The following is a 27110-nucleotide window of genomic DNA, read 5'->3' on the forward strand; positions in this document are numbered from 1 at the left end:
CTATGTTTCCTTAGTTCGTGTTTGATGTCCCGAGAACTTTTTAGGTGATACGGGTCCGGGGGACTGGCCCACGTAGAAGGCGTGGGCTATAGCACACGATAATCTAGGAATCAGGCGGAATTTAAGTTTTATGACCATAAAACACCAAAAATGAGGAACAGTCATGGCGGGGCATTGACTATGGTTCCTTAGGTCGTGTTTGATGTCCCGGAATATTTTTAGGCGATCCAGGTCCAAGACTCGGGCCCACGCTGAAGGCGTGGACTATAGCACAGTAAAATCTAGGAATGAAGCGGATTTCCAGTTTTATAACTGTAAAACACCAAAAATCGAGGAACGATCATGGCGAGGCAATGAATATGGTTACTTAGGTTGTGTTTGATGTCCCAAAAAAATAATAGGCGATCCGGATCCGGGAGCGCGGGCCCACACGGAAGGCGTGGGCTATAGCACACGAAAATTTGCTAATCGGGCGGAATTCAAGTTTTATGGTCGTAAAACGCCAAAAAATATTGAACGGACATGGTGGGGTAGTGACTATGGTTCCTTAGGTCGTGTTTGATGTCTTAGAAAAATTTTAGGCGATCCGGGTTTGGGGGCCTTGTCCCACACGGAAAGCATGGGCAAAAATCTAGAAATCAAGTGGAATTCCAGTTTTATTACCGCAAAACGCCAAAAAATGATGAATGGTCATCGCAGGACGATGACTATGGTTTCTTAGATCATGTTTGATGTCCCGAAATTTTTTTTGGCAATACGGGTCCAGGGGCCCGGGCCCATGCGGAAGGCGTGAGCTATAGCACACAAAAATCTGGGAATCGGGCGGAATTCCTGTTTAATGCCCGTAAAATGCCAAAAAAAGGAACGATCATGGCGTGGCAGTGACTACGGTTTCGTAGGTCGTGTTTGATGTCCAGGAAAATTTTTGAGCAATTTCCATCCAGGGGCCCAGGCCCACGCGTAATATGTGGGCTATAGGACACGAAAATCTAGAAATCGGGTGAAATTCTAATTTTATTACCGTAAAACGCCAAAAATGAGGAACAGTCATGGCGGGGCGGTGACTATGGTTCCTTAGGTTGTGTCTGATGTCCCAAAAAAATTTTAGGCGATCCGAGTCCGGGGGCCCGGGACAATGCGGAAGGCGTGGGCTATAACACACGAAGATTTGGAAATCAGGCGAAATTCCAGGTTAATGGCCGTAAAATGCCAAGAAAAGAGGAACGGTCATGGTGAGGCTGTGGCTATGGTTCCTTAGGTCGTGTTTGATGTCCCAAAATAAATTTAGGCGATAAGGGTCAGGGGGCCGAGGCCCACGCGAAAGGCGTGGGCTATCGAATGCAAAAATTTGGGAATCGGGCGAAATTCTTATTTTATGACCATAAAATGCCAAAAAACGAGGAACGATCACGGCGGGGAGGTGACTATGGTTCCTTAGGCCGTGCTTGATGTCCTGGAAAATTTTTAAGTGATGCGGGTCCGGGGGACTTGGCCCACGCAGAAGGCGTGGGCTATAGCACACGAAAATCTGGGAATCTGGCGGAATTCCATTTTTATGGCTGTAATACGCCAAAAATGAGGAATGATCATGGCAGGGTGGTGACTATGTTTCCTTAGTTCATGTTTGATGTCCCGGAAAATTTTTAAGTGATGCGGGTTGATAAGTAGGGATTTTGACTACTTATTTGCACTCTTTTACTTTCGTTTTAGCTCAAAATTGCTTAAAGGTGTCGAAAACTAATAAAATGTGCTTTCTTAAAGGAGTGTTGGAATATGAGCTAAAGAGATGAAAATCAACTCAAGGAGTAATTTTGGACAAGGACCAAAACAAGGCTAAAATGGGCAAAATGCGGACCGCACAATATTGAGTGCGGCCGCAAAACATGAGGAAGCCTCTAACAAAACGCCCATGCAGATGCGGACCGCACAATTCTTGTGCGGCCGCAGAAGAAGAAGTTCAGAGAGATGGATTTTTGAGCCATGAAGAAGTGCGGACCGCACCATTATTGTGCGGCCGCAGAATCAAGAGCGCGACCGCACTCAGAATTGTGCGGTCCGCAGAAGTCCCCCATGCCAAAAGCCCAATGTCAAGAAATGCGGACCGCACCATTATTGTGCGACCGCAGAATCAAGAGTGCGGCCGCACTAAGAAATGCGCGGTCTGCAGAAGTTGAAGAAGTGCGGCCGCAGCCCAGAATTGTGCGACCGCAGAAATCCAACCCGTCAAGCCAAGTTTCAAAGTTCGGACCGCACACAGATTTGTGCGGCCGCATAACCTCTGCAAGGGCAATTTTGTCCGACAATTTTAGCTGGGTATAAATAGATCTTTTTGTCATTTTTAGGTTAAGTTTGGTGCACCTGAGAATAGATAGCCGTTTTTCTTTACTGTATTGGGTAACATTTTAACATTAGATTTTCTTCTCTTAATCATCTATTATGAATTCTATCTTAGTTTCTTCTTTAATTTCTTTATTTTTCATGAGTAGCTAAATTTCTAGCTAGGGTTGTGACCCAACCCTATTGTGGGTGATTAATGGGTGTTTGATTTAGGGCTTGTTTGTGATTGGGTTAGTAATATTTAGCCTAGTTCTTGCTTGAATTTTAGGATTAATGGTTGCAAACATTGATTCATGCCTAAATTGACTTAGTCTCTACTTGAGAAAGAGAGACTAAGTGTAGGAAAACTTGGCTAACAAGGAATTGGGATGAACTCAAAAAATTGATAGCCCCAATTAAAGGGTCGAATCTAAAGATAGTAAGACCCGACTTGAGCATTTATCACTTATTTTTTGCAATACCCAATTGGACTTGAGAAAGCCAAATTGGGCAAAATCACTCTAGCAACCAAGAGGTATTGAGTGGGTAGTTGCGTGTGATTGCTATATAACGACCCCGACCAAACAAACTTGCCCTAGAGTTTACAATCCGTTAGGTAACCACCTAGGTGGAAGACACTGCCCTAGATCTTTTATAAACTTGAAAAACAACAACACCAAAAATATTGTCTTTTATCTTTTCAATTGCAAACATTAGCATAATCATTAGAAGTAGAAAGAAACAACCAAATATGTGGAAGTGAAATCTTGGGCACGTCATACACTAGACTCGGTATATACCTAATCCCGTATAAAGTTCTCTGTAGAATCGACCCCGACTCGCGTTGGGTATTTATAATTGCATCGACCGCCTTACAATCCCAATTAGTGGTGTGAGATTGGGTGATATCACGGGTCTAGGGGACTGGGCCCACGCAGAAGAAGTTAGCACACGAAAATTTGGGAATGGTGTGGAATTCCAGTTTTATAAAACACCAAAAAATGAGGAACTGTCATGGGGGGGTGACTATGGTTCCTTAGGTCACGTTTGATGTCTCGGAAAATTTTTAGGCGATCTAGGTCCGGGGGCCCGGGCCCACGCGCGTGGGCTATAGCATAGGAAAATCTAGGAATCAGGCGGATTTCCAATTTTATGACCGTAAAACACCAAAAATCGAGGAACGGTCATGGCAGGGCGGTGAATATGGTTCCTTAGGTCGTGTTTGATTTCCCAAAAAAATAATAGGCGATACAGATCCGGGAGCCCGTGCCCACACAGAAGGCGTGGGCTATAGAACACGAAATTCTGGGAATCGGGTGGAATTCAAGTTTTACGATCGTAAAACGCCAAAAAAATAAAGAACAGACATGGAGGGGCCTAACTATGGTTCCTTAGGTCTTGTTTGATGTCCCAAAATTTTTTTTGGCGATACAGGTTTGGGGACCTGGGCCCACACGAAGGCACGGGCGAAAATCTGGAAATCAAGTGGAATTCCAGTTTTATTACAACAAAATGGCAAAAAACGATGAACGGTCATCGCGGGACGGTGGCTATGGTTTCTTAGATCATGTTTGATATCCCAAAAAAAATTTCGGCGTACCCATGCGGAAGGCGTGGGCTATAGCACACGAAAATCTGGGAATTAGGCGGAATTCAAGTTTAATGGCCGTAAAATGCCAAAAAATAAGGAACGGTCATGGCGTGGCAGTGGCTATGGTTCCTTAGGTCGTGTTTGATGTCTTGAAATTTTTTAAGTGATTCGGGACCGCGCGGAAGGCGTGGGCTATAGTACACAAATATCTGGAAATTAGACAGAATTCTAGTTTTATTACCGTAAAATGCCAAAATGAGTAATGGTCATGGAGGGGCGGTGACAATGGTTCCTTAGGTCGTGTTTGATGTCCCGGAAAAATTTAGGTGATCCGCGCTAGGGGGCCTGGGCCATTGCGGAAGGCGTGGACTATAGCATACGAAAATTTTCGAATCGGGTGGACTTCAAGGTTAATGGCCGTAAAACGCCAAAAAACGAGGAACATTCATGGTGGGGCTGTGACTATGATTCCTTAGGCCGTGTTTGATGTCCTGAAAAGTTTTTACGCGATCCAGGTCCGGGGGCCTGATCCCAAGCGGAAGGCGTAAGCAATAAGACCCAAAAATCTAGGAATCGGCCAGAGTTCTAATTTTATGACCGTAAAATGCCAAAAAACGAGGAACGGTCATGGTGGGGTAGTGACTATGGTTCCTTAGGTCGTGTTTGATATCCCGAGACAAATTTAGGCGATCCGGGATGGGGTCGTGAAAGGGGCCCGGGCCAATGCAGAAGGCATGGGCTATGACACACGAAAATCTGTAAATCGGGCGTAATTCCAGGTTAATGGCTGTAAAATGCCAAAAAACGAGGAACAGTCATGGCGAGGCTATGGCTATGATTACGTAGGTCGTGTTTGATGTCCCAAAAAGTTTTTACGGGATTCAGGTCTGGGGGCCTGGTCCCATGCAGAAGGCGTAAGCAATAAGACACAAGTTTGGGAATCAGGGGGAGTTCTAATTTTATGACCGTAAAACGCCAAAAAATGAGGAACGGTCATGGCGGGGCGATGACTATGGTTCCTTAAGTCGTGTTTGATGTCCCAAAAAAAATTTAGGAGATCCGATTCCGGGGGCCCAGGCCCACTCGGAAGGCGTGGGCTATTGCGCACAATAATCTAGGAATCAGGCGGAATTCTAGTTTGACGGCCGTAATACGCCAAACAACGAGGAACGATCATGGTAGGGTGGTGACAATGTTTCCTTAGTTTGTGTTTGATGTCTTGGAAAATTTTTAGGTGATGCGGGCCCGGGGGACTGGGCCCGCACAGAAAGCCTGGGCTATAGCGTACGAAAATTTAAGAATCGGGAGGAATTCCTGTTTTATGACCGTAAAACACCAAAAAATGAGGAACGGTCATGGCGGGGAATTGACTATGGTTCATTAGTCCGTGTTTGATGTCCCGGAAAATTTTTAGGCGATCCAGGTCCGGGGGCCTGGGCCCACGCTGATGTTGTGGGCTATAGCACAGGAAAATCTAGGAATCAGGCAGAATTCCAGTTTTATGACCGTAAAATACGAAAAATCGAGGAACGGTCATGGCGGGGCAGTGAATATGGTTCCTTCGTTCGTGTTAGATGTCCCGATAAAATAATAGGCGATCCGGATCTGGGAGCTCGGGCCCACAAGGAAGGTGAATGCTATAGCATACGAAAATCTAGGAATCGAGCGGAATTCAAGTTTTATGGTCGTAAAACGCCAAAAAAATATGGATCAGACATGGCGGGGCAATGACTATTGTTCCTTAGGTCGTGTTTGATGTCTTAGAGAATTTTCAGGCGATCCAGGTTTGGGGGCCTGGGCCCACACGGAAGGCATGGGCGAAAATCTAGAAATCAAGTGGAATTCCAGTCTTATTACCGCAAAATACCAAAAAATAATGAACGGTCATCGTAGGACGGTGAGTATGGTGTCTTAGATCGTGTTTAATTTCTAGAAAACTTTTTTGGTTATACGGGTCCAGGGGCCCGGGCCCATGCGGAAGGCGTGGGCTATAGCACACGAAAATCTTGGAATCGGGCGGAATTCTAGTTTAATGGCCGTAAAATGCCAAAAAACAAGGAACAGTCATGGCGTGGCAGTGACTATGGTTCCATGGGTCGTGTTTGATGTCCCGAAAATTTTTTAAGTGATTCGGGTTCGGGGGCCCAAGCCCACGCGGAAGGCGTGGGCTATAGCACACGAAAATCTCGAATCGGGCAGAATTCCAGTTTTATTACCGTAAAACGCCAAAAATGAGGTACGGTATTGGCAGGGTAGTGACTATGGTTCCTTAGGTCGTGTCTGATGCCCCGAAAAAAATTTAGGTGATCCGGGTCCGGGGGCCCGGGCAAATGCGGAAGGCGAGGACTATAGCGCACGGAAATCTGGGAATCGGGCGGAATTCCAGGTAAATGGCCATAAAATGCCAAAAACAAGGAACGGTCATGGTGGGGATGTGACTATGATTTCTTAGGTCGTGTTTGATATCCCGGAAAATTTTAGGTGATCCAGGTCCAAGTGCCTGGACCCACGCGGAAGGCTTGGGCTACAGCACGCAAAAATTTGGGAATCAGACGGAATTTCAGTTGTATAACCGTAAAATGCCAAAAAATAAGAAACGGTCATGGAGGGGCGGTGACTATGGTTCCTTGGGTCATTTTTGATGTCTCGAAATTTTTTTAGGCAATCCAGGTCCAGGGCCCCAGGCCCACGTGAAAGGCGTGAGCTATAGGACATGAAAATTTGGGATTCGGGCGGAATTTCACTTTTTATGACTATAAAACGGCATAAAACGAGGAACAGCCATATCGAGGCGGTGACTATGGTTCCTTAGGTCGTGTTTGATATCCCGAAAATTTTTTAAGCGATTTGGGTCCGGGGGTCCAGGCCCACGCGGAAGGAGTGGGCTATAGCACACGAAAATCTAAAAATCAGGCGGAATTCCAGTTTTATTACCGTAAAACGCTAAAAATGATGAACCATTACGGCGGGGCTGTGAATTTGGTTCCTTAGGTCGTGTCTGATGTGCTGAAAAAAAATTTAGGCGATCTGGGTCAGGGGGCCCGGGCCCATGCGGAAGGCAGTTGCTATAGCAAACGAAAATCTGGGAATCGGGCAGAATTCTAGTTTAATGACCGTAAAACACTAAAAAACGAGGAACGGTCAAGGAGGGGAGGTGACTATGGTTCATTAGGTCGTGTTTGTCATCTCGAAATTTTCTTAGGTGATACGGGTCCAGGTGCCTGGATACACGCAGAAGGCGTGGCTATACCACACAAAAATCTGGGAATCGGGTAGAATTCTAGTTGTATGGCCGTAAAACGCCAAAAAATGAGAAACGGTCATGGAAGGGTTGTGAATATGGTTCCTTAGGTCGTGTTTGATGTCTCTAAAAAAATTTAGGCGATCCCGGTCTGTGGTCCCGGACCCACGCGGAAGGCGTGGTCTATAACACATGAAAATCTTAGAATCAGGAGAATTCCAATTTTATGGCTTTAAAATGCCAAGAAATGAGGAACGGTCATGGCGGGGAGGTGAATATGGTTCCTTAGGCCGTGTTTGATGTGCCAGAAAAAATTTAGGCGATCCAAGTCCGGGGGCTCGGGCCCACGTGAAAGGCGTGTGCTATTGCACACGAAAATTAGGGGATCGGGTGAAATTTCAGTTTATGGCCGGAAGATGCCAAAAAAAAAGGAATAGTCATGGCGAGGCAGTGACTTTTGTTCCTTAGGTCGTGTTTGATGTCTTGGAAAATTTTTAGGAGATCTTGGTCCGAGGGCTAGGCCCACGCGAAAGGCGTAGGCTATAACACACCAAAATTTGGAAATCGGCGGAATTACAGTTTTATGATGGTAAAACACCAAAAAATTAGGAATGGTCATAGATGGGCGGCGACTATGGTTCCTTAGGTCGTGTTTGATGTCCCAGAAAATTCTTAGGTGATCCGAATCCGGGGGCCCAGGCCCATGCGGATAGCACGGGCTATAGCATACGAAAATTTGCGGATCGGACGGAATTCCAATTTTATTATCGTAAAATAAAGAGGAACGGTCATGGAGGGGCGATGACTATGGTTCCTTAAATCGTATTAGATGTCCTAGAAAAAATTTTGGCGATCCGGGCCTGGGGGCCCGAACCCATGCAAAAGGCGTGGGCTATAGCACACGAAAATCTAGGAATTGGGCGGAATTCTAGTTTAATGGCCATAAAATATCCAAAAATAAGGAACGGTCATGGCGGGGTAGTGACTAGGGTTCTTTAGGATGCGTTTTATATCCCTAAAATTTTTTAGGCAATTCGTGTCCGGGGGCCCGGGCCAAGGCGGAAGACATGGGATATAACACACGAAAATCTTGAAATTGGGTAGAATTCCAGTTTTATTACCGTAAAATACGAAAAAATGAGAAAAGATCATGGCAGGGCATTGAAATGGTTCATTAGGTTGTGTCTGATGTCCTGAAAACAATTTAGGCGATTCGGGTCCGGGGGCCCTGGCCCATGCGGAAGGCGTGGGCTATAGCACAAGAAAATCTGGGAATCGGGTGGAATTCAAGTTTAATGGTTGCAGAATGCCAAAAAAAAAGAGGAACGGTCATGGCGTGATGGTGACTATGGTTCCTCAAGTCATGTTTGATGTCTCGAAAAATTTTAGGCGATGCGGGTTCAGAGGCCTGGGCTCACACAGAAGGCATGGGCTCTACCACACGAAGATCAATCGAGTGGAACTCCAGTTGCTTGGCCGTAAAACACCAAAAAGGAGGAGCGGTCACGGCGGGACGGTGACTGGTTACTTAGGTCCTGTTTGCTGTCCCGAAAAGTTTTTACGCGATACAGGTCTGGGGGCCTGGTCCCACGAGGAAGGCGTAAGCAATAGGACACAAAAATCTAGGAATGGGTCGGAGTTCTAATTTTATGACCGTAAACGCAAAAAAACGAGGAATGGTCATGGTGTGGCCGTGAATATGGTTCCTTAGGCCGTGTTTGATGTCCCGAAAAAAAATTAGGCGATCCTGGTGCAGGGGTCTGGGCCAAAGACGGAAGGAGTTGGCTATAACACACGGAAATATGGGAATCGGGCAATTCCAGTTTTATGGCCGTAAAACGCCAAAAAATGAGAAACGGTCATGACGGGGTGGTGACTATGGTTCCTTAATTTGTGTTTGATGTCCCGAAATTTTTTTAGGTAATGCAGGTCCAAGGGACTAGGCCAATGCGGAAGTAATGGGATATAGAAGAGGAAAATCAAGGAATCAGGTGAATTCCCGTTTTATGACTGTAAAACACCAAAAAACGAGGGACGGTCATGGAAGGTCAGTGAATATGGTTCCTTAGGTCATGTTTGATGTCCCAAAAAATAATAGGTGATCTGGATCCAGGAGCCCAGGCCCACGCGGAAGGCGTGGGCTATAGCACACGAAAAACGAGGAGCGGTCATGGTGGGGCAGTGACTATGGTTCCTTAGGTCATGTTTGATGTCCCGAAAAAAATCAGGCGATCCAGGTCCAGGGGCCCTGGCCCACGCGTGTCGTAAAATGCCAAAAAAGGAGGAACGGTCATCGAGGGGCAGTGACTATGGTTCCTTAGGTCGTGTTTGATGTTCTAAATTTTTTTTAGGCGATCCGAGTTTGGGGGACCTGGGCCCACACGGAAGGCATGGGCAAAAATCTGGAAATCAAGTGGAATTCAAGTTTTATTACCGCAAAACGCCAAAAAATGATGAACAGTCATCGCGTGACGTTGACTATGGTTTCATTGATTGTTTTTGGTGTCCCGATTTTTTTTTTGCAATATGGGTCCAGGGGCCTGGGCCCGTGCGAAAGGCGTGGGCTACAACACACGAAAATTTGGGAATCGGGCGGAATTCCAGTTTAACGGCCATAAAATGCCAAAAAATAAGGAACAGTCATGACATGGCAGTGACTATGGTTCCTTAGTTCGTGTTTGATGTCCCGAAAAAATTTTAAGCGATTTGCGTCCGGGAGCCTAGGCCCACGCGGAAGGGCTGGGCTATAGCATACAAAAATCTAGAAATCGGGCGGAATTTCAGTTTTATTATCGTAAAACGCCAAAAATGAGGAAGGGTCATGGAGGGACGATGACTATGGTTCCTTAGGTCGTGGCTAATGTCCCGAAAAATATTTAGGCGATCCAGGTCAGGGTGCCCGGGCCAATGCGGAAGGCGTGGGCTATAGCACACGAAAATCAGCGAATCGGGCAGAATTCAAGGTTAACGGCCGTAAAACGCTAAAAAACCAGGAACGGTCATGGTGGGGCTGTGACTATGGTTCCTTAGGTCGTGTTTGATATCACAGAAAAATCTTAGGTGATCCTGGTATAGGTGCCCCGACCCACAAGGAAGGCGTGGGCTATAGCACACAAAAATTTGAGAATCCGGCGGAATTCCAGTTGTACGATCGTAAAACGCCAAAAAATGAGAAACGGTCATGGAGGGGTGGTGATTATGGTTCCTTGGGTCGCTTTTGATGTCCCAAAATGTTTTTAGGCGATCCAGGTCCAGGGGTCCGGGACAATGCGGAAAGTGTGGGCTATAGCACACAAAAATCGGGTAATGAAACGAAATTTCAGTTTTATGACTGTAAAATGCCACAAAACAAGGAACGGTCTTGGCGGGGCAGTGACTATGATTCCTTAGGTCGTGTTTGATGTCCTAGAAACAATTTAGGTGATCCGGGTCCGGTGGCCTAGGCCCACGCAGAAGGCGGGCTATAACACACGAAAATTTTTGAATCGGTCTGAATTCTAGTTTTATGGCCGTAATACACAATAAAATGAGTAACGGTCATGGCAGGGCGGTGACTATGGTTCCTTAGGCCGTGTTTGATGTTCCAAAAATAAATTAGGTGATCTGGGTCCGGGGGCCAGGGCCCACGTGGAAGGCGTGTAACACACAAAAATCTGGGAATCGGGGGACCATGGTTCCTTAGTTCGTGTTTGATGTCACGGAAAAAAATTAGGCGATCCGGGGCCTGGATCCTGGGCCCACGCGGAATGCATGGGCTACAACACACGAAAATCTAGGAATCATGCCGAATTCAAGTTTTAAGGCCATAAAATTCTAAAAGCGAGGAACGGTTATGATGGGCGGTGACTAATGTTCCTCAGGTCTTTTTATGGTCCAGAAATTTTTTTGGTTATCCGGGTACGGTGGACCAGGCCCATGTAGAAGACATGGGCTATAACACACGCAAATATAGGAATCGAGCCAAATTAAATTTTTATGGCCCAAAAAAACCAAAAAGCGAGGAATGGTCATGGCTTGGTGGTGACTATTGTTCCTTAGGTCATTTTTGATGGTCCAGAAAATTTTTAGGTGGTCCGGGTCTTGTGACCAGGGCACATGCGGAAAGCGTGGGTTATAGCACACAAAATTCTGGGAATCAGACCGAATTCAAGTTTTATGGCCCTAAAACGCTAAAAAATGAGGAACGATCATGGAATGGCGGTGACTATTATTCCATAGGTCGTTTTTGATGGTCTGAAACAATTTTACGCGATCTGGATCTTGTGTCACGGGCTCACGCGGAAGGCGTGGGTTATAGCACATGAAAATATGAGAATCGGGCCGAATTCAAGTTTTATGGCCCAAAAATGCCAAAAAATGAGGAACGATCATGGCGGGACGATGAATAATATTCGTCAGGTCGTTTTTTATGGGAAAGATAAATTTTAGGCGGTCCTGGTCTGGTGGACTGGGCCCACGCGGATGGCGCGGGCTATACCATATGTAAATTTGGGAATCGGGCCAAATTCAAATTTTACGTCCCAAAAACGCCAAAAATGAGGAATGGACAGGGCGAGGTGGAGACTATTTTTCTTAGGTCATTTTTTATGGTCCGAATAAATTTTAGGCAGTCCGGGTCCGGTGGCCCGGGCTCACGCGGAAGGTGTGGATCTTGGAATCGGATCGAATTCAGGTTTTATGGCCCAAAAATGCCAAAAATTAAGCAAAGGTCATGGAGGGGTGGTGACTAATATTACTTAGGCTACTTTTGATGGTCCGAAAAAATATTTGGTGATCCGGGTCCAGCAGCCCCGGCCCATACGGAAGGGCGTGTGCTATGACACATAAAAATCTGAAAATTGGGCCGAATTAAAGTTTTATGGCCCTAAATTACCAAATAAGCGGAACGGTCATGGCAGAGTGGTGACTAAAGTTCCTTAGGTAGATTTTGATGGTCCAGAAATATTTAAGGCAGTCCGGATCCGGTGGCCCGGGCCCACACGAAAAGCATGAGCTATACCATACGAAAATCTGGAGATTAGGCTGAATTCAAGTTTGATAACCCTAAAACACTAAAAAATAAGGAACGATCATGGCGGGGCGATGACTACTGTTCCTTAGGTAGTTTTTGATGGTTAGCGAAAATATTTGGCGGTCCAGATCAGGTGGCTTGGGCCCACGCGGAAGGCGTAGGCTATCGCACTCGAAAAATTGGGAATCGGGCCGAATTCAAGTTTTATGACGGTCATGGCGGGGCTGTGACTAATGTTCCTTTAATCGTTTTTGATGGTCCATAAAATTTTTAGGCGGTATGGGTCTGGTGGACCGAGCCCACGTGGAAGGAGTGGACTATAGCCCACAAAGATATGGGAATCGGGCCGAATTCAAGTTTTATGGCCCGAAAATGCCAAAAAATAAGGAATGGTCGTGGCGGGGCGGTGACTATTATTCCTTAGGTCATTTTTGATGGTCCGAAAAATTTTAGGCGGTCCGGTTCTGGTGGCCCGAGCCACGCAAAATGCATGAGCTATAACACACAAAAATCTAGGATTTAAGCCAAATTCAATTTTTAAGGCCCTAAAATGCTAAAAATGAGGAATGGTGACTAATGTTACTTAGGTCATTTTTTATAGTCAAAAAAAAATTTGGTTGTCCGGATACGGTGGCCCGGGCCCATGTGGAAGACATGGGCTATAACACATGAAAATATGAGAATCTGGCCAAATTAAAGTTTTATGGCCCATAAACGCCAAAAAACGAGGAACGGTCATGGCGGGGAAGTGACTATTGTTCCTTTGGTCGTTTTTGATGGTCCGGAAATTTTTTTGGCTGTCGGGGTACGGTGGCCCAGGCCCACGTGGAAGGCTTGGACTATAACACACGAAAATATAGGAATCGGGCCGAATTCAAGTTTTATGGTTATTGCCATAAAACTAAGTTTTGGCGTTTTAGGGCCATAAAACTGGAATTTTGGTCGATTCCAAGATTTTTGTGTGCTATAACCCACACCTTCTACATGGGTCCGGGCGCCCAGACCCGGATCAGCTAAAATTTTGTCGGACCACCACCAATGACCTAAGCAACAATAGTCACTGTCTCGCCATGATCGTTCCTTGTTTTTTGGCGTTTTCGGTCCGTAAAACTAGAATTTTGCCCGATTCCTAGATTTTCCTATGCTATAGCCCATGCTATCTGCATGGGCCCAGGCATCCGGACCCGAATCACCTATAATTTTGTCGGACCATCAAAAACGATTTAAGGAACAATAGTTATCTCTTCGCCGTGACTGTTTTCTATCTACATGCATCCAGGCGACCGGACCCGGATCACCTAAAATTTTACTGTACCATATAAAACGACCTAAGGAACAATAGTTACTATCTCGCCATGACCGTTCCTCAATTTTTGGCATTTTAGGGGAAAAAACTCTAATTCTGCCCGATTACTAGATTTTCATGTGCTATAACCCACGCCATCTGCTTGCATCCAGGTGACTAGATCTGAATTGTCTATTATTTTTCCGGTCCATCAAAAACAACCTAAGGAACAATAGTCATTGCTTTGCCTTGACCGCTCCTCATTTTTTTGGCATTTTAGGGAAATATAATTCTACCCGATTTTCAGATTTTCGTGTAATATAGCCGACGCCATTTGCATGCATCCGGGCGATCGGACCCGAACCCCTAAAATTGTGTCACCCCCCTCAACAAGGACCCAAGGAACAATAGTAATCGCTTCGCCATGATCGTTTTCCTTATTTTTTGGTGTTTTAGGGACAAAAAATTGGAATTCTGTCCGATTCCTTGATTTTCATGTGCTATAGCCCGTGCCATCTGCATGCATCTTGGCGACCAGACCCGAATCGCCAAAAATTTTTCCAGACTATCAAAAATATCCTAAGGAGCAATAGTCGTCGCTTCGCCAAAGTCGTTCCTCATTTTTTGGTATTTAGGGCCATAAACTGAAATTCTGTCCGATTCTCCGATTTTTGTGTGCTATAGCCCACGCAATTTGCATGCATCCGGGAGACCGGACCCGAATTGCCTAAAATTTAGCCGGGCCATTAAAAAGTCATAAGGAGCAATAGTCGTTGCTTTGCCCTGACCGTTCCTCGTGTTTTGGCATTTTAGGGCTATAAAACTGGAATTTCGCCCAATTCTCAGATTTACGTGTGCTATAGCCCACGCCATCTGCATGGGTTTAGACGATCGGACCCGGGTCGCCTAAAATTTTTTCGGTCATAAAAAACGACCAAAGGAACAATAGTCATCTCTTCGCCATGACCGTTCCTCGTTTTTTGGCGTTTTAGAGTCATAAAACTGGAATTTCATCGAATTCCCAAATTTTCGTGTACTATAATTCAAGCTATATGCATGGGTAGGGGCGACTGGATCCGAATCGTCTAAAAATATTTCGGTCTATCAAAAATGGCCTAAGGAACAATAGTCATTGTCTCGCCATGACCATTCCTCGTTTTTTTGGTATTTTAGGATCATAAATCTGGAATTACCGATTATCAAATTTTCGTGTGCTATGTCCATGCCATCTGCATGCGTCTGGGCCACCAGCCGAATCGCCTAAATATTTTTCGGCCCATAAAAAATGACCTAAGGAATAATAGTCATTGCTTCTCCATGGCTGATCCTTGTTTTTTGGCGTTTTAGGACCATAAAATTGGAATTCCGCCCGATCCCCAGATTTTCGTGTGATATATAGCCCACGCCATCTGCATGCATCCGGCCGACTGGACTTGAATCGCCTAAAAATTTTCTGGCCGATAAAAAATGACCTAAGAAAAAAATAGCCATCGGTTTCCATGATTGTTCCTTATTTTTTGGCCTTTTAGTGCCGTAAAACTTGGATTCCGCTCGATTCTCAATTTTCGTGTGCTATAGCCCACGCCATCTACATGTATCTGGGTGTTACATCCCGCATTTTGGTATGTTAAAGTTTTCATCGTAAGTTAATCGACGTAAGTTCGGGAATGAGATTATTTTGAGATTATAAACATTATGCTATTTCAAACAAGTGATAAGTAAATTCGTGAAGGTGAGAAGGTAAGCGAATCGAAGAAAATGAGTTCCGTCAAAGTTTGATAATTTGGGGATAAAAAATTCGGTCCAAGCTATAATACCCCGTATTTATGGACTAGTGCCATACGAGGTACCACATGACCATGATAGTAAGGTGTATAAGGTATGTTAAAAGAGAGTAGTATTTTAAGTAATTTGAGAAAATTCTTAATTATGTGTTGATTAATTATTGGTTAATTATTGGTTAATGGAAGATTAACAAAATTAATCAAGTGGTTAGTGGGTAATTAATTCAAAAATGTGGATAAAATTTGATGAACCCACGTGGCAGCCCATGAAATGAATAACAATTCCCATAAATGACTCATATACTATGTGGAAAGGTGTCACATTGTTAGTACATTTAACATGAGTCAGAATCTCTTTAAGCCTTGAACGTGATTTGCATAATATATGCACTTTAGTACATGAAAGCTAATATTTACTTACCCCTTAAGATTAGAAGATATAAGCATCATACTTCATAAAGATTGCATACGTGATTTGGCAATGGCCGGGGCTTCAATCACGTATTATTTTGCGATTTTAAGGAAGCCCGATACAATCTTTCTCAAGAATATCATACGGATTTCCCCCTAATTCGATCCGTCGTTACGTGTTTCGTCGCGATTAACGTGTGTTAGAGGGATTTTCAAGAGAATCGACTCAGGTATGTTAAGGCTATCCTTCTTTCTTTTGGCATGATCTATACGACACAAACGAAATGAGTAAATGCACAATTTTCATAAATGACTGTATTCATAGAAATACTAGAGATGCTTATGTTCTTGATTCCCCATGTGTCATATTATTCTATCATCTGTTCATGGGTCTCAGAAAATACGTAAGTTGATAAAGTTATTTCATGATACTAATCAAAGGCATAATGGTCTTATGACACTCCAAAATATTTTATTGACGTACTTTTCATGCATTGCATTCATTTACATTGACCCGCGACCAGATGGCGTTATATACGCGTATATATGTATATATATGTATATTGGATATGGGAAAAGGTTATGGGGTTATATACGCACCACCACCTGATCAGCCGGTATACGTTGATGATTTGCCCACAGTGGCCGAGATGATATGATGGGATGCCCTTAGAGGCTTGATGATATTATGAACGCATATACCCATGCATGGTATGGCATTTATACACATATGCATGACATTTTAAATATTAAAGAATTCACAGAACTAATCAGACTTACATGTCGAGTCTTTTACTCCATGTTTCTCTCATGTCTATTATTTACTGATTTTCATTCCTTACATACTCGGTACATTATTTGTACTGACGTCCCTTTTGCCCGAGGATGCTGCATGTCATGCCCGCAGGTCCCGATAGACAAGTTGAGAGTCCTCCAAGTAGGATGTCAGCTCGGCGGAAGGTGTTGGTGCGCTCTATTTGCTCCGAAGTTGCTTATTTGGTCAGTATGATAGTACATGCATTGATTGGTATGTTGGGGCTTTGTCCCGACCTTTATGATATTGTGTACTCTTAGAGGCTTGTAGACAGATGTCTTGTATATGGATACTTGTATGACCTTGTCGGCCTATGTTCAGTGTACAAGTGATTATGTTGGCCTTATAGGCCCGAACGTCATATGTATAAGTCGGTATATCAAGTTGAGTATTTCCTCATGTTTTGTTCTACTTATTTCACGGCAACCTTTCCATCTCATTTACCTATAAGAGTATGATACGAAAAGATACGCTACGTTGGTACTCGGTTGAGTAAGGTACCGGGTGCTCATTGCGGCCCATAGGTTTGGGTCGTGACACTGGGCGACCGGACCCCAATCACGTAAAAGTTTGCCGCCCCATCAAAAATGACCTAAGGAACAATAGTCGTCGCTTCGCCATGGCCATTCCCGTTTTTTGGCATTTTACGGTCGTGAAACTAGAATTCCTCTCGATTCCCTGATTTTCGTATGCTACAGCCCACGCCATCTGCATGCATCTGGGTATATAAGTAGGCAAACCTTAGACTCCAGTGACGCATTTTAAAGCCGCGCGGGCCAAGGCCGAAAGCGGATTATTTCACTAGTGGTCTGGGCTGTTACATATGGTATCAGAACCACTCCTCGTACAAACTTGAATGGTGGTGGGGCAAACCTCAGCAAGGACGCTGAGTCCCTAAAGGGGGGGGGGGGAGTGTATGTGACACCCTAGGCGAATCCCACATCGGCAAAACACGAGAGAGATGCTGGGTATATAAGTAGACAAGCCTTAGACTCTAGTGACGCATTTTAAAGTCGTACAGCCTTAGGCCCAGTGCGAAAAATATCACTAGTGGGCTGCTCTGTTACACACTAGGTCATTTGGAATAGACCTATGGGTTTCAGGTCAATCAAGAGTGTGTTAAAAAAATTGTACAAAACCAATTTAGGTGGGGCTTTTTTCAAATAAATATTGAAGCTAGTGTGTATGCCACCTCCACAATTATGCCAGATACTATTGTTTACCTCGAAAATACGAGTAACAATTAAATTTGATTTGTGGTTTTAAGATACGTGATTTAATTCAATACCGATTAATAATTAAGAAGTATGAAGTAGAAACGAAAGAGAGAAGTCATTCAAACCAATGTTACTCAACAGCAGTGACCTCGAGCCTAGGGACCTCGAGGTAGGCTTGGTATTATAAGAACACTTAAATAATAAAAGCAAAGTAAGAACAATAGAGCTAAAGTACAATGCTGATCAAAAGCAGGCGAAAGAGGTAGAGAGTATATTCTTTTCTCAATGACCAGACGGTCTTAGAAATGATTGGGATCCCCTATTTATAATAGGGGAACCCTAAATAAGGAATATTTCCATTTACAGTAGGGAATATTCTTGTCACAACTGTCTAATTGCCTAGTACGGAATCGTACAACCTTATTCCGAGATTTGCGCCGTGATCTTGGGGACGTGGCTAGAATCTAGCTCATTCTGTTACAAACCCATAACGGTACTATTTCGGGATAGAGCACACTTGCCCCGGTATTCCTCGCATTCCCTTCTCCGGGCATAGCACTCTGCCTTCCAGCTCAAGTTCGGTCAACCGTTCCCAAACTCAACCGCGCTCGAACTCGGGCCTATAAATCGGAGGCATACGATTTTGACCGTATACAGATAGTCCCCGCTTTTCTTAGAGTAAGATGATAAGAAACGATTTGATCCTTGTTTTCCCGAAGTCTTTAATGATGACGTCCTTCGCGTGACACAGGCGTTCGAAGTGACTGAAATATCCCGTCGGTCCACTTCCCCAAAATATTGAATGCACGTCAGAATTGGTCGGCCACTAGCGTCGCCGAACCGTCGTTGCCCTCCTATAAATATGAGGCTATTCCTTTGAGTAAAGAACTTTGCTCTTCCTTTACATCTTTCTCTTCCTCATATCTTTCTCTTAATCATCTGTTTCCACCGCCTCTTTAAGCGCCAGAAAACATCAAGTTCTTGTAAAAAACACCACATTCTGATACAACCTGTATTCTTTAGCTTAAAGTCATGGCTAGAACGTTCAAAACGGTCCCCAAAAAGGATAAAGCGTCGTCTTCTTCTACCTCCCGACCAGCCAAACCGGTGGTGCCGCCAACTTTTGAGGAGATCACCCCCGGCTCTTGCGTGATTAAGAAGGACTTTAGCATTGAAAATCCCTCCGATGTCCCAGGCCGATGCGAATATGCATCTCGATATCTTAGTTTGATATCGGAGAAGCATCTTGAAGATGTGAGGAAGGACTGCGGCTGGGGAGATGAGGTCGTGGTTCAGATCCCAAGCCCCGGGGAAAACATTACTTCCTACGTGGAGGGGTTTTTGAGTGTTTACACTTACCTCTTCACCCTGGGTCCCCTCGATCCGGTGGTGATTGACTTCTGCAAAACATACAAAGTCTCCCTCAACCAGATTCACCCTTCTTTTTGGCGTATTGTGATCATGCTGTGCTACTTTTCTGAAAAGACCGAGGGGTTGGAATTTACCCTCAGCCACCTGATTCGGTTGTATCGGCCCCAGCTATTTCGAGGGCTTATCAAGCTATAACGTCGAACAACGAAAGCCCTCTTTGCCAGTACTGACGAAACCAAAGATCGAGGTTGGATGAGCCAGTTCGTTAGAGTAAGAACTTTGTATATCATCCCCAGGGATAAAATGCCATTCGCGGAGAGGTGGAACTTTAATCGTAAGTGAAGTTCTTTCTCCCAGAATCTATTCATACTTTGATTTCACATTTCATAATGCCTTTACCTTTCTTTTGGCAGCCATTGCCTGGGCGCCCTACGCGGTGCCATACCTCGAAGATTGGGTCCGAAAGTTAGCTGCCACCTCCTCCTACGATGAGCGCAAGTGGTGTGAATTATTGAAGGGCCAGTGGGAGGCCAAGAATCACGGTAAGTGCTTTTCCCGAGTTCCAAATACTTCTCATATATTGGTGGCATCAACTTATTCACGTTTACTTATGCAGGCCTCGGAGATGCATCTGAGATGAGGCCGGACCCACCCGGGGAAGGGACCAAGCCCTCAGTCCCGAAGTCTGAGAAAGACAACAAAAGAAAAAGGGTTTCGAAGCCTGAAGACCCCGAAGATAAAAAAACCCCTGCTCGAAGGCTCCGGAAGAGGTCCGCTCAAACGGGCGCAGATTTGGCCCACTGTTCCCCGGACGATAAAGAAAATGACGGTGAAGAGTTGGCGTTGGTGTCTCGAGCCACGAAACCCATCAAGGCCGCCAATCCTTCTGAACCAGATACCTCATCTTGTGGTGAGGGAACTCCAAAGAAAGATGCGGGCAAGGCCCCCGTGTCCCCGGAGGTTGAGATCGTTCCTCCGCTTTCAACAAATATTCCGGAGGGGGCAAATGCGGAGACCTCTGAAGCTAACGAGAACGCCTCGAGTGGCAAGCTCGGGGCCATGACAAAAGGTCACTCCTTTCTTTGACAACTTATTTCGAGGGGGCAATAAAAGAAGCTAATGCCCTGTGTATGCCCGATCCGAACAAGGTCCTCGAAGAAGATCCCTTTCAGGGTTGCTTTGCAGGGGTCGATGACACCGTCGACTTTAACGATGCATCCACCCTCTTCGAAGAGGCCCAGCATCTCCTCTCTCGAGTAAACACTTACTTTCATTTTCGTATTCTTCTCTTTCTTTCTTTTCCTTCGACTGATATATTTCGTTTCATGTATAGGCCATTGCAAAGTTTAGAGCTGAGCTGAGCTGAGCCAATGTAAGGCCGAGCTCAAGAAATTTTCGGGCGAAGAGAAGGCCCCGAGGCTCTTCTGTAGCCAAAAGGAGGAGGAGCTTAGGGATCTTCGTGCTGAGTTGGCCAAAGCCCAAAAAAACGAGGCCGAGCTAGATGAGCAGATAACCGTGATATTATTAGGGTACAACCTTCTTGGCCCTATTTCGGAGGCTAACACTTTGATATCTCAGCTGCAGCAAAAGTTGGTGATGATTGGGCAGCTCCGGAGCGAGGTTGATCAAGTTAAAGCTGATTGTCATAGGTGGAAGAAGAACATGGATCAGCTCGCTGCCGATAAGGAAGCTGTTACAGCCCAACTAGCCTCGGCTGAAACTTAGCTTCAAGTCATTAAAACAAAGGGTCTGGCCAGGCCAAGAAGATTGAGGAGTTAGAGGCAGAGCTCACTAGGGCCCAAGCCGAAGCCGTGCAGGCTAAGGCTAAAGCTGAGAAGACAAAGGCTGCGGCCGATAAATCCATTACTATGTACGTAAGGGACGTCGCGGCCGTTCAAGCTGAGTTGAGGGAGGCCTCCGACCGGGAAAAACAGAGCAATGAGTTGGCCAAGTGCCAAGCCCGTAGGGAGACTCTCGAGGAAATCCATGCCCGAGGGTCCAACCTTGCCGAGGAGATAGCCGAGGCAAAGGCGCGGGAAACCGATGCCAGGTTTGTTGCCTCTTCCGATGAATAGGATGTAGCGAGTGGCTCCGGGGACGTGGAAGGTGAAGAAGATGTTCCCGAGGGAGAAGAGACTCCTGAAGATAGAGCTGCCGAAGGTGCAGTTCCTGAGGATGGCGCTCCCGGGGATATGACTTCGAAAATAGATTAGGTTCTCTTTTTCTTTTTTGTGCAAGGGCCACATGCGGGCGTTGTAAATATGTTTTGTAAACATCCCTTATGAATATAAAGTATCTTTTGGCTCTATCCTCAACTTGTGTTGAATTTTGTTTTCATTTGTGGAAGATTTTGATAATTCAAACAATCAGTCCGAGTATTGATTCGGATTCAGAACATAATAAACCCTTAGGTTTTATCGAAAGATATAATAATCCTCGGGCTAAGTTAAAATCGATCCAATGTGAGCTCGGGATATCGTGACTCTTGAGTCCGAGTCGAGTGAGAACGGAGTCTCAAACTATAAGTTTTTGGCCCTTAAGCCTTTCGAAGTTGGCCCTTGGGCTCTTATATATCGGCCCATAGGCTCTTTAAGTTGGGCCGATTGAGCCTCTAGGATGGCTATATAATTTTTCCCTCATTTCTGCTAAAAGACTTAGTGAAAATTTAATTATGCCTTAGCATGTGTTTTTTGTACCCGTTGGGTTTTTCGAAGGTTCGATGTATCGAGACCTTGTTTGTGTACTGATAATCGAATACCTCTTGAGGTTTTATCTAGGGCTAATATTATCAAAGCCTTTAAGTTATTCGAGGGCTGAATTTATCGAAGCCCATTTATTTGGGGGCTGAATATATCGAAGCCCACTATATTTTGCTTTTGCCGAGGGTAGCCTGATTTAACCGGTTTTTACAAAGTGTTTGAAGGCCTTTAATTTATGGCGGAAGTCGGACGTCTCCGAGCCGCATTACTTTGGCCGTAGCCTTCATATGACCGTAGTCTTTAATACGGTCGTAGCCTTCGGGTATGTCACTTGGACTTGTTTCCCGATAACTTTTCGAACTTGTTCGAAAAGTTAGTCCCCGAGTGTATTGGCCTTGGCCTTTGTTTTGAGGGGGTGCCTCTTTGAGGTCTTATGAATCCGAGTTTTCAATGACTCGGATGTACCGACTGTCGATGACAGTCCCCGAGTTTTCAGGGGTGGTTTTATGCTTTGGCTCTTGAGCCATTTCCTGTAGGATTATAAGTGTAGCGCTCGTATAACAGTAGACTTCATTGAGACACAAAGCGTTTTTGATACTAACAGAATGCTTCTTCAAATAATGTGTACATGCTTTGCCGTCAGGGCTCGACTATTCTATATGGACACGGTTCATCTGACCGTTTGGCCCATTACAAAGTTTTCCTATCTAGACCTTCTGTCACGACCCAAACTGGAGGGCTATGACTAGACCCCGGCCATACTTGACGAGCACCAACGTACATTTTATCTAACCTTCTTTATTATCTTTTAGGGCCGACAAGATCAATATAAATAGTAGACATGGATTTTGGACAACCAACAATAAAAGATGATGGAATGAACATACATAACATGGGATGACCAGACAATCAAGAAACTATATATAAGGTACGAGCTACCATGCTACCATGAAAGACTATACAACGAAAACCAGCCGACAAGGCATACCAAACTATACATGAGTCGACACCTGTCTATGAGCCTCTAAAGGAACATAAGTGCTGCAACATTGCCGGAACAGGGCCCCGACATACCCATAATGTCTATAACAAAAATGCATACCAAGACCACGGCAAGTCCGAAGAAGGGATCTCACCAATCACCGCTGAACTGGACAGCCTACTATGGTGGGGGAGCTGCGCCTGCCTGTCTATCAGGACCTGCAGCACGACATGCAGCGTCCACAAATAAAAGGACGTCAGTACGAATAAAGTACTGAGTATGTAAGGCAGGGAACCATAAGTACGAACAGTAATGTAAGCAGGGATAGAGAATAAACAATCTGTAACATCTGGGTACCTCTGAGGGCTACTGACATGAAATACGTGATACATATGTATATATACATAAACTTTTAAAACATACGCCTCTGTGGGCATCATCATCATCATATCGTACCCGGCTGTAATAGGCTCGGTAAAAACGTACCCGGCCATCTTAAGGCTTGGTAGAATCGTACCCGGCCACGTGGAGCTCGATAAACCCAACTGATCAGTGGTTGCACAATAGGTGCCGTACTGGCCGACTATAGCGCGGCTCGGTAGTGTAAAATAGATACATATATATAATGAATGCTCGACACATGGAATCACGTTCTAAACCTTTCAGAGTAACGTAAGGTCGGTATCATCTGTACACGTTATTAGGACTAACTCTTCACCATGAACCTTATAAGAATCAGCAAGTACCAATAACATTGATAACATAAGAATAAGAGAAGCAACATCAACATCAATCGTTCCATAAGAGGGGAAACAATGTAAGTACTGCTAGCTTCTAAGAGTAGAGTATCTTTGGAAGCTCGTTCATTACATTATGTACAATCGGAGTCGTGCAAAAGAAGGAAAGGGATAGCCTCACATACCTTGTATATACTGCCCCAATCTCAAGCTATGCAATTTTCACGACTCCTTAGTCTACAATAAGAGAAACAATACTATAGTTATCATTCAAGCGTCATAACTATTATGTATCGACCACAACCTATTTTACGATAAAACGGACAACACCTCCCCTATATATATGACTTCAAATAATTTCAAACAATCACCAAACAGCCCAAACAACATCAATAATAATCATATTGAGCCTCCCAAAACAGTCCACGCACAACCTAATCACTTCATACATACGACGACCACCGTAGTCGTGTCAAACGACCCGGAAATGTTACGAAGAACTACCAGCCCACAACCCTACATATATATGGTGTTTCTCCACACCCTTCCTCCTCCAAAACTCCACAATACAGTAGTAAAACACGCAGCCCAACAGCAACACAAAACAGTCCACAAAACAGTCCGCTACAAGTGAATAACTCGAACTCACGGCTTCCGATCACCATCCCGTGAGTTCTTACATGTATAGAACGAATTACCATGAATTCACAGGAGAATAAATGTTTGAAAGAGAGATGTAAACTCACCTTACTTGTTGGATAACTCAGCCCTTCCCTTGGTTCTTCAAACTCTAGGTTTTACCCCCAATTAGAACTTGAAAGAGAGGGAAAATCGATTAGGGTTTGTGGATAATTTTTGGGAGGAAGTTTGCAGGGGTTTAGGTCTGGTTATTTGTGATATATAATGAGGGTTATATTTCAGGAGATAGCCCTTTAAATTGGCTCTTTGGCCGACCCGAAATTTCCTATTTTTGGGCTATCATTTAACCAAGTAGGTGACACACCTACTTGTCACCTAGCAGCTTGTGCAGTTTTGCAAAAATGCCTATATCTCTCTGTTCCGATGTCATATCGATGAACGGTTAAATGAGTTAGAAACTAGACTCATAGATCTTTAATTTGGTGGGTATATCACCCCGTAATTCCTTGTAAATTGGGAGAAAAGCTTAGAAACATTTGACCTAATGTTTAAGTAAAATTATGAACCTAAGTTGCGACAACTTTCGTCGACTTTTGTTTCATAACTCGTTTGACTTCAAGACTTATGATACGGATATTATATGATTCAAATACCTTTAAACATGACCTCTTGAGTGTATTAAGCACCTCTAGGTTTACCCGAAAATACGAGTTACAACATCCTTGATTCGTTTAACTTCTAATACTTGTTAATCACCCTTATACACCCGTGTATCACTTAAGACCAATATGATTAACTTCTTATCATCTCAAAGATAATTCCTTCTTGGATTTATGTTAACTAACATATGGAATGAACTAACGCGTGTGGATATGGGTTGTAACACCCTCCCCCCCTTAGGAACATTCGTCCTCGAATGTAAGGGTTCATGGGCAATTTAAATCATCATGGATTCCGGCCGAGTTTCTCCCATAAATAGAGGACGAACTTGCAAGCAGTTAACTCAACGTATGTCCTTACAAGGGTATGCAAATCATTATGGACATGTACATTATCTGCGTATCACCATTTTGTATTAAGGAAGAGTATTCTCAAGCTATTGCTTACCTCATAGAGCTGTTCCACCTTCTAATGCATCCTGCGTTCCCCTAGCATCCTCATTATCTTCATGCTGGAACAGGTAAGGGTATTTAGACTTCATCTCCTCTTCTGCTTCCCATGTCATTTCTTCCATATTCTTGTTCCTCCACAATACTTTGACGGAAGCTACATCTTTTGTTCTCAGCTTGCGGACTTGTCGATCTAATATAGCCACTGGCACTTCTTCATATGATAGATCCTCTGTAACTTGTACATCTTTGATAGGGACAACTCGAGAAAGGTCTCCAATACATTTCCTCAACATAGATACATGGAATACCGGATGGACAAATTCCAATTCGGATGGCAATTCTAACTCATAAGAAACCTGTCCATTTCGTCGAAGAATTTTGTACGGACCGATATACCATGGACTCAGCTTACCCTTCTTCCCAAAACGCATAACACCCTTCATCGGCAAGATCCTCAAGAAAACCCAATCACCAACCTCAAACTCCAGATCACTACGTCGGACATCAGAATAAGACTTTTTCCTGCTTTGTGCCATCCTCAATCGCTCCTGTATCACTTTCACCTTCTCAATGGCTTGGTGAATCAAATCTGGCCCATATAATTCTGTTTCACCGACTTCAAACCATCCAACTGGTGATCTACATCTCCTCCCGTATAGTGCCTCATATGAGGCCATTTTAATACTGGAATGGTAGCTATTATTGTAGGCGAATTCTATGAGTGGAAGATGGTCATCCCAATTCCCCTTAAAATCTAGAACACATGCTCGTAGCATATCTTCCAGTGTCTGAATGGTACGTCAGCCTGTCCATCAGTCCGCGGATGAAATGCAGTGCTGAGATTCACTTGTGTGCCTAAACCCTTCTGAAAAGACCTCCAAAAGTTAGCCGTAAATTGAGCTCCTCGGTCTGATATAATAGATACTGGCATACCATGAAGCCTAACAATCTCCTTGATATACAATTTCGCATAATCTTCAGCCGTGTAAGTTGTCTTAACTGGCAGAAAATGGGCACATTTTGTAAGTCGATCAATTGTCACCAAGATGGAGTCAAACTTATGATAAGAGTGAGGTAATCCAATAATGAAGTCCATATTAATCACCTCCCATTTCCAGGTCGGAATCTCTATATTCTGAAGCAATCCACCGGGTTTCTGATGTTCTATCTTTACTTGTTGACAATTGGGACACTGGGCTACAAATTCTGCAATGGACTTCTTCATGTTCTCCCACCAATACTGCTCCTTGACATCATGATACATCTTTGTCGAGCCGGGATGGATGGAATATCGGGATTGATAAATCTCATTCATAATCTTCTCTCGCAACCCTGCCACATTAGGCACACATAATCGGCCCTGGTATCTCAGTGCCCCATCTCCTCCGATCTCAAAAGCCGTAATTTTACACTGCTGAATGCTCTCTCTCAATCGTACTAAGATAGGATCTTCATATTGCCGTGCTTTTACCTCGGCTACCAAAGATGATTCTGATGTATTATGTACAGTAACGCCTTCGTCATCAGAGTCTAACAATCTGATTCTCATATTGGCTAGCTGATGAAGCTCTTTAGTCAACCCCCATCTACCTGCCTCAATATGTACTAAGCTTCCCATTGACTTACGGCTGAGAGCGTCTGCCACAAATTGGCTTTACCGGGATGATACAATATCTCGACGTCGTAGTCTTTCAGTAATTCAAGCCACCTACACTGCCTCAAATTCAACTCTTTCTGCTTGAAGATGTATTGTAAACTCTTGTGATCTGTGTAGATGTCAACATGGACGCCGTATAAGTAGTGCCGCCATATCTTCAAAGCATATATTACTGCAGCCAATTCCAAATCATGGGTTGGATAATTCTTTTCATGCTTCTTCAATTGTCTTGATGCATATGCA

At 44.4% G+C, this 27110-nt stretch overlaps 1 protein-coding gene across 1 annotated transcript; it reads left to right on the forward strand.

The window, feature by feature from the left end:
• The first annotated feature begins 19344 nt into the window (after positions 1 to 19344).
• On the forward strand, positions 19345 to 21254 carry LOC109238903. The gene is made up of 7 exons (XM_019405391.1): positions 19345 to 19375; positions 19455 to 19583; positions 19658 to 20110; positions 20227 to 20297; positions 20419 to 20634; positions 20799 to 21065; positions 21117 to 21254. Exons 1-7 carry the CDS (start codon positions 19345 to 19347, stop codon positions 21252 to 21254), a joined length of 1305 nt encoding a protein of 434 aa, XP_019260936.1.
• The last annotated feature ends 5856 nt before the right edge of the window (positions 21255 to 27110 follow it).

The sequence above is a fragment of the Nicotiana attenuata genome, unplaced genomic scaffold (genome assembly GCF_001879085.1).
Source record: "Nicotiana attenuata strain UT unplaced genomic scaffold, NIATTr2, whole genome shotgun sequence".
NCBI lineage: Eukaryota > Viridiplantae > Streptophyta > Magnoliopsida > Solanales > Solanaceae > Nicotiana > Nicotiana attenuata.